Genomic DNA, 9,057 nt, shown 5'->3' with positions numbered 1-9,057 from the left:
TTATAGTTAAATTTTGTCCTATTTTTGATACTTCTAAAAAAAAAAACTTATTTTTAATATATTATAATATAAATAACAATAAAATATCATAGTGAACATTATATATAATTTCTAAAAATACAATGGCTATGGATCTAACTTTTATAAATTAATAATTTAAAATTAATCTATTTAATTAGCATAAAATAATGTAAAATCAATTATAAAAACTTATAAAGAACATAGACAATTTATACTATATATCTTGTTGATAAACTCAAATCTTATATCGTACTTTCATTATCAACTCTCCTGTTATAGGTGGTTACCTTACCTGCCCCTTATTATTCTTCAATTTTATTAGTCAAGAAAAAATATTAAAACAGAAAAAAGAATGAAAAAACCTCTCCCACCACAAAACTCAACCCAAAGTAGGACCAGAAAAACAAAAATTCTAGTGCTTGAAAAAACCACAGTTGTGAACCTGTGTCGGTATCCAAGACTTTCGTTCAGTCAATGCATTTACCACACTAACACAAAAAAGTAGGTCTGTACGTGACAATATGACATAACGATCCAAATGAAGGAGCCGAAGACCAAAAACACGCACCTCTTCTAGCTCCACCACAATCATCATCATCATCATCATCATCATTCTGCTTCAAACCAACCCCAATTTTTTTCTACACTTTTTGCTCTGCATGCATGGGTTGCTTCTCATTCTCATTCTTCTTCTTTATGTGCTGCGTTTTCCTTCCAAGTTTTACTTTCCCAGCCCCCATTTCCACCCACTCAATCAGCCCCGATTTCACAGCCTCCAACTTCCAATTCCTCGACACCAGTGGCGCTTTCTTACGCTCTCAAAATGGTACTTTCAAAGCCACAATTGATGCCAGACCATCCTCCTCAAAATATTACTTCTCTATCGTCCACAGTGCCACCAATATCATAATCTGGTCAGCCAACCGCGACAGACCCATGTCAAGCTCTGACAAGTTGTCACTAACTGTCAACGGCCTCACAGTCACAAACCAAACTGGCCAAACACTCTGGTCAACCCCGCTATTCAATTCTGATATTTCTGCTATGCAGCTTTCAGAGACAGGAAATCTCGTTTTAGTTGATGCAGGAAACAATACGTTGTGGGAGAGTTTCGATCATCCGACGGACACTATTGTCATGGGACAGAGAATTCCTATTGGAAAATCATTGCAAAGCGCTGTGACATACGAGGACATGTCGGTGGGTGATTATCGACTTGAAATTACTGACACGGATGTGGTGCTGCAATGGAATAAGATGAATTATTGGAAATTGTCCATGGATCTAAAGGAATTGTCCATGGATCTAAAGGCTGTCAGGAACTCTAACAAGGCCGTATCGTTGATGGTGATGAATGGTACAGGTTTGTATTTGCTAGCAAGTGATAATTCCACGGTTGTTCAAGTAGCTTTGAATGGTTCATCAAGTTTTAGGAGTGGTAAGTTGGGTCCCGATGGCAGATTTAGCATCGTCAGACCTCGGAGCGATAAATGGGAGTTAGAATTTGCAGGACCATTTGAGGATTGTGATCTTCCTCTCTATTGCAAAGAAATTGGATTGTGCAGAAGAAAGCCTCTGGGTGGAATTTGTTCTTGTTTACCAAAATTCAGTTATCAAAACAATGGTGATTGCATGCCAGTGAACCGTTCCCTTTCTCTGCCTTCAGCTTGTACTGCAGCTAGAAATGGCAGTCAATTGAATTCCTCTATTTCCTATCTAAAAGTCGGCCCTGGTATGGACTATTTTGCCAATAATTTCAGGGAGCCCGTGAAAAATAATGTAACGTTGTCGGTTTGCCAAGATTTATGCTCTCAAAGTTGTTCTTGTTTGGGCTTTTTCCATGAAAATTCTTCTGGTTCTTGTTATCTTCTTGAAAACCATTTAGGTTCTTTCATTTTGACAGACCACCATAAGGACCGTTTGGGTTATATTAAAGTTTTGGTTGGTTCCTCTCATGGAAACTCAATTGGGTCTAACATAAATCAGAAACAAAACTTATCAGTCGCTGGTTTCGTACTATTACCTTTAACAGTATTCTTAATACTAATAGTGTTTGTAATCATTGCAATCCTTTGGTTAAGGAAAAAGCAGCTTTCTAAAACCAAAACTGTAAAACTAGACCGGAGTAACTCGTCATCGTCTGCAGAGCTAGAGATGATCTCTATCCCAGGCTTACTGAGAAGGTTTGATTATGAAGAGCTTGCAGCTGCTACTGAGAACTTCAAGACTCAGATTGGTAGTGGTGGATTTGGTACTATATACAGAGGTACTCTGTCAGACAAAAGTGTTGTGGCGGTCAAGAAGATTACTAGTTTGGGAATCCAAGGGAAAAAAGAATTTTGTACTGAGATTTCAATAATTGGGAACATCCACCATGTCAATTTGGTTAGATTGAAAGGTTTTTGTGCACAAGGGAGGCAGCGCTTTCTTGTTCTCGAGTATATGAACAGAGGTTCATTGGGCAGTACACTCTTCGGTAATGGTCCTGTTCTAGAATGGCAAGAGAGATTGAAAATAGCCATTGGAACAGCAAGGGGGCTTGCTTACTTGCATAGTGGATGTGAGCACAGAATCATCCACTGCGATGTGAAGCCAGAAAACATTCTCTTGAATGAGAATTTACAAGTGAAAATCTCAGATTTTGGGCTGTCGAAGCTGCTAAATCCTGAACAATCTTTTCTATTTACAACAATGAGAGGAACTCGAGGCTATCTTGCACCTGAGTGGATAATGAGTTCCACAATTTCCGACAAGGCTGATGTATATAGTTATGGATTGGTTTTACTAGAGATTGTGAGGGGAAGAAAAAATTGCTCAATACAAACATGGAGCCATAGCATAAAAACTAGTAGCAGTGAAGGAAATGCCCCATCCTCATCCCCTTCTGTTTCGGAACACAGACTAATATATTTCCCTTTATTTGCGCTAGAAATGCATGAGCAGAGAAGGTACTTGGAACTGGCAGACCCGAGGTTAGAGGGACGTGTGACAAGCGAAGAGGTTGAGAAGCTAGTGCGGATTGCCTTGTGTTGTGTGCATGAAGATCCAGCGCTGCGGCCTTCTATGGCTCACGTTGTTGGCATGTTGGAAGGTGGGTTGTCTTTGGGTGAGCCGAGGTCCGAGTCACTAAATTTCTTGCGGTTCTATGGCCAGAGATTTACTGAGATGTCAAGAATGGAAGGGTCCAATGAGCTGAAGGACTTGGGGTTGTATCCAGATATGAATGCTACTTCTAATAGTGCTGCAGGTTTTCCATATAACCCAATGTCTTACATCTCTTCACAACAGCTTTCTGGCCCCAGGTAGTGCTCAAAGTTTCTGTACTAGTTATTAGGAAATATTGGCTCAATAAGGATGTGAATGTGTTGAGAGTTTTGGCTGCACGTTTCTGAACCAGCAGACTCTCTATGTTTGAATTGTATCTACCAATATTGCTTGCAATTTTCGTTGCCCAATTGTAGATATGCAGGTTTTGGTTCTCTTGGCTTAGATAGTATAATTATTGTTAAATAGCATAGTAGAAGATTCCAACTTTGTGACTCTTCATGGTTGATCTTATTTGATTTTGATATGAAAAATTGGCATTGTCATTAATACTTTGGAGTTTTGTCAGGCCTTGTATAATTTGAACAGTTCCAATTGCATCAACTAGTCCTCCATATTTAACCAAAATAGTTAAATAATAAAGATAACAATTAATACTACTGTCAAACTTTCTTTCTCAAATATCAATACATCAGTTCTTGGAGAAATTATAAGGTTCTCATATATGGTGTTTAAAATTGCTGAGTTAAAAATTTAAAAAAAAAAAAATTGATTACTGACTCAGCAATTTTAAACAAGTGAGAGTTTTTTAGTAGAATGGTGGACAAGTGATGTGGTCCACTAGAGGACTATATAATTTCTCCAATTCTTGCTCTCCCTCCATTGGAACTTATTACAAAAATTTGGTGTCTCAATGAAATTGTGTAATATATATCAATATAGCACAAAGACGGTATAACTCTTCATGGTCTGCTCAATATGAATTTTGACTGCAATTTGGCTGATGTGCTTGATATCCTGGAGCATTCTGTCATGTTATTTGAATTGATCAATCTTGGCCACATCTGCTTTGGCTATAGGTGGTGACTTGCAATTCTTAGCATGTTAAACCAACATCTACCGAACCAAGGTTTTATCTTTACGAACCAAATTAAAAATGAACCAAAATTATTTGGTCGATCAAAAATAAGACATATACTAAAAATTAGGATTAACAAAGTTAGTATCTTTTCCTCACAAAAAAAAAAAATTAAAAAAAAAAGTTTGCATCTATTTAGAATTAACAAAAGGAAAAGATTTAGCTCCAACCACCAATAGGAAGATGACATTTGTCATTGTTATTTGCAATGCACATGATCACTTAATTACTTGGGTTAAGTGAGTGACAGACAAATATTATCTTTCTATTGGTGTTTAGAGCTAATAAGGATAATTTTGTAATATTGGGACTTACCCATGGCAAGGCGTAGAGTGACGCCCCAAATCAACCCGTCAGCCTTGCGTCTATCAACACATGACAAACACTAAGTCTACAAAGCTAACGGGATTAACTTAGGACGGGGATTAAAAGCTGATGCCACCATGATGAAGGGAGGAACTAGGTTGACGGTTCCGACGTAACCCAAACTTGGTCTTCACGCATACGTATAAGGAAATTTCTTGTACCTCACGCACAATGTTGATAAAAAAAGACTCTTACAAGGAAATGATTCCAAAAAATACGTTCATGAGGATTCCTATATGGAAAGGCTTTTAAGCCAAGGAAAGAGAGGTCAACCTTTTTCTATTATAAAAGGCCCAATACCCTCACTAACCAAGGTATGCATAATTTACCCACTCTAGCATTCTAGAGTTGTAAGAAATTCTAACTTGACCTTCGGAGGGTACTTGGCTGGCACCACACCAGTGCTCTCTATGAGGTCTTCTCTTTTTGTGTTGTACAAGTGTTGTTTCAAGCACGTGAGGACCGCGTAACTTATTGTTGATTTTTTGGCATCATCAAGAGCCAAATTTTGTCCTTAAAAATTGGTAGAATTTTTCTCACAACTAGTTTGGAGGCAAGTTCCTCCAACCCACTACATAGCAACTCAACAAATTATCCACATGTACTCTAGTTACATGACCTATTTAATATAGTCAAGTGACAAATTAATTATATAATTAAAATTTGATTTAATATACATTGATGGTTTTTTAAACCACCACATGTTAAGTTAAAAGAGATTTCTCCAATCCGGTTTGGAGGAAAACATTCTCCGTAACAAAATATAAACAAAGTAAAAGAAATAAAATTTTCTTGATACATTTTAACTCAATCATTTATGATATATCAAAATTGAAAATCAACCTTCTTTTAAATCCCGAAAATCATTTATGATTGATTTTGTACTACATTTCACAACAATTTCACTTTCAATATATAAAATCAAATATTCCATTAGAATATCATCTTCCATTTTGTTGCAGCATTTTTGTTAGGATTTGAATATCTAGATTTATATTGGAAAACATGTAAATAAAAACTTATCTTGTTATAGTCTTTAGAGTCTATGGGAATTTCTAGACAAGTGCTCAAGCTTCTGGTATTCAGTGTGCAAGAACATGAATTCGATTGTTTTAAGCTATTTAGGAATTAACAATTTCTATTGATCAAAGTGTGATTATGTAGATTCAGATCTTCAGCCCGCCAACCCATCAAGTAATTAGGGTTTTAGATTTATTTCACTTAGTAAATAAAGGAAACTATAAGATACGTTTTAAGAATACTTTGGAGCTACTCATTTGAGATCAAAAAGGTTCTGTACCTTCTCCTTTCAAATTCAATACTGTAAATCAATCTACATATAATCTGAATTGATAGATATGAAGTTCCTGCATACTAGTCATCAAAAGTGTAGATCTAAACCTTCAAGTGTGATCTTGAAGTCATGAACTAGAGGTCTACATTTAAGAAAACCTTCAAGGGTGGTTTTCAAGTCGTGGATTGGAGGTTCATGTTTGAAACACATTCATATCAGAAAATTATGTGGATCCTAAAGCTTAATTGGGTAACTATAGTTATTTGATAGTGGATTTGTTCATTATGGGATTGGTTGCCCCAAGTTCTTCCTATGAAACCATTTTGTTTCATTGGTATCCTAGATCATTATATCTTGTCTCATTTATATTTTTGCACTTGCATGATATTGATGATTGTTTATTTAACCTAAGGCTTCCATAATTAACCAAATTATGAAGTTGACGTTAAAACCGGTTAAATACAATGTTTTGATAGGGGTCTAAACCCAACAATCTGTTTTGATAATATTCATGTTTTAAAAATACTCATTTCATTGGGTTATAAAATGAACTAAGTCATTCATAAATAGCTTGTTCTTAGTGTGAAGAAAAGCTTGTTTACATTTGTTTGTTTATACGTAAACCAAGTTTGATCCTTAGTTTTAGGCTTATTTAATAAATGAGGTGAGCCAAAAAAAAAAAAAATCATGAAAATGCTCATGAAAATACAAAACATTCAAGGGCATGGTAATAAGTTTGATATGAGTTTGACGAATAAACTCATACCTTACTAAGCCTTTATTCAATTGGGAGTTAGGGCCACGTGTCCAAACCAAAACTAGATGGCTTTAAGCTTTGATATGTTATGAATGCTAGTTACATTTGGGGTAACTTTACAAGAGTTATACCTTGGTGCGACGGCCACTTCACAAATATAAATGCTTATATGGTGTGAGGGGCAAGGGTTGGGGTTCAAGTCTTTATGAGGGAGCTTCACACACATATACACTTAGATTAGGCTAGAGGAGAATTTCTATCTTGTAAAAAAAAAAAAAAACCTACTCACATGTCGTACATAAAGCTAGCTTAAATTTGACACATCAGCATTAAACATCTCCTTCTTTGTTAAAATAAATATAACAATAGGTGTGAGCAGATAGGAAGAATACACACACACACACACACACACATATATATATATATATATATATTAAAAGAATGAAAATAAAAGGATGACATGGTCACTAATGTAACACAATAGAAGGCCATGTGTGATAAAAATATTAATTCATGTGCAAAAATTGAAATCAAGCAACCTAATGGATCCATATTATGTCATCTTTAGAGCACGCCAACATTTAGAATTTAATTCTTATGAGTATTTGATCTATTCTAGATTTCACTAATATAAATTGTAATGTATTATTCATGATAAGATATCTTGTATCAAAATGCTTCTTAAAGCTGGTATACGTTAAGTATACTACAAAAGTTAGGTCATTTTGTAGTGAAACTCTGGTTATGTTAATGTATTATAAGCCTGTTTAAAAAAATTTATATATTACTTTCATGTTTGTATTTTCTAATAAAGTATCACTGTTTCTTCAAAAAAATATAGGGATGTTTATCTTACATCAGTTGTGTGTGTTAGAGTTTTAGTCCTTATAACCTCATACTACTACTACAGAGGTTAGACCCTTTTGTAGTAATACTTTGGTTATGTAATGTATTATAAGTCTGTTTAAAAAACTCTATATATTACCTTCGTGTTTGTGTGTTCTAATAAAGTATTACTTTTTCCTTAAAAAAAAAAAAAAAAAAAAAAAAAAATTCTATGAGTAGTTCTCCTTATGTCATAGAAAGAAGAGGAATTTATTTCTAGCTAATAATTTCTTCACGGGTTAAGAATGTAATTTTAACTTCTTGATAAGCATCATTCTTTACTTGAATGTTAAGTGACAAATGACATTTATTGTCACATGTAATATAACAAAGATATAACTTTTTCACATGCCATTCAAATATTCAATCCTTAAAGACTATAACCTTCCATTTATATGTGTCCCATGTTTCAACCAAATATGTCTTAGCCAATCATTTTTAATAAACATGAAAGTTCCTGTAGTTTTCAATGTAAAATTTAATGCAAGGGATTCAATTTCGTACTTGAGACTATTTCGATTTAGCTAGGGAATAGAATATTTTGTAACAAGTTAATCCCAATGTACTGTTTCGGGATTACTACTATTTATATATTTCTATACATATATGTATTTTGATATTTATTTATATAAGTATAAATTCATTAATTTTTATGTTTATTAACATAAAATTCAAATTACACAAAGTTTAGCTATAAAATTGGTTATAACCTAAGACTACAACCTTACTCTATATCTTTTTATTGGAAATAAAATTTAACAAATCCACCGTTAGATTACGTCTTCTTCTTATATCCTCCATACTTGCAAAATTTCTAAAAAATTAAAGATATTAAGCTATGTTATCAATTAATTATTTAAATTGCAAGTTTTTGTAGTTTAAAACTATGCATAAAATATAAGTTTGTAGATAATATCCGATTGACACAAAATTTGACATATGTATTGAAAGCGTAAAAAATATGCAATTTAACGGTTAAATTTTCAAAATATGTAATAATGTTTATTTTATCGAGTAAAGTTGTAGTTTTATATTACAACCAATTTTGTAGTTAAACTTTGTCTTTTTAAATTTACATATTTTATATGCCTTAATATTAGCCCAATTACAGTAATACAATATATTTGCATAAATAACATGTTTTTTAACAAATTTTTAATATATTTTTTTAAGAAATTATTATACTTGCCAAAACACTTGAGATATCCCAGTACAGTTGGTATAGCCCAGTATTTTATTTGATACATTTTGAAGAGAGTACTAGTACCAATTTAATAGTCAATATGATATATTTTCTTGGTATGACCGGGTATTGGTATGGTATTGTCTTTCTTGACTTAATCCCCTGGTGGTAATATTTGTGCAAATAAACGATGAGTTGTTTATGTAATGACTCATGGCCATGTTATCTCAACATAAAATAGTATTATAAGGGAGTTTTGTGTCACATTCAAATCCTCCAATGGATGAAGGGTATTCAAAACTTACATGGGTGAACTGTTACACAATTAACGGTTTATACATTAAAAAAATATATATATTACATGGAAT

The 9,057-nt window shown here is 33.7% G+C and overlaps 1 protein-coding gene across 1 annotated transcript; it reads left to right on the top strand.

Annotated features, from left to right (window-relative positions):
• The first annotated feature begins 582 nt into the window (after window positions 1–582).
• Window positions 583–3,498, top strand: LOC115963242 (G-type lectin S-receptor-like serine/threonine-protein kinase At5g35370). The gene has a single exon (XM_031082182.1). The coding sequence runs from the start codon at window positions 685–687 to the stop codon at window positions 3,325–3,327; it is 2,643 nt and encodes an 880-aa protein (XP_030938042.1). The 5' UTR covers window positions 583–684; the 3' UTR covers window positions 3,328–3,498.
• Window positions 3,499–9,057: the final 5,559 nt, after the last annotated feature.

Source organism: Quercus lobata, chromosome 10, assembly GCF_001633185.2.
Source record: "Quercus lobata isolate SW786 chromosome 10, ValleyOak3.0 Primary Assembly, whole genome shotgun sequence".
NCBI classification, from domain to species: Eukaryota; Viridiplantae; Streptophyta; class Magnoliopsida; order Fagales; family Fagaceae; genus Quercus; species Quercus lobata.
This window is presented reverse-complemented; position numbering and strand designations above follow the sequence as displayed.

Excerpts from the sequence above, each read along its gene's own strand:
- LOC115963242 (XM_031082182.1), top strand. The coding sequence starts at position 685 with ATGGGTTGCTTCTCATTCTCATTCTTCTTCTTTATGTGCTGCGTTTTC.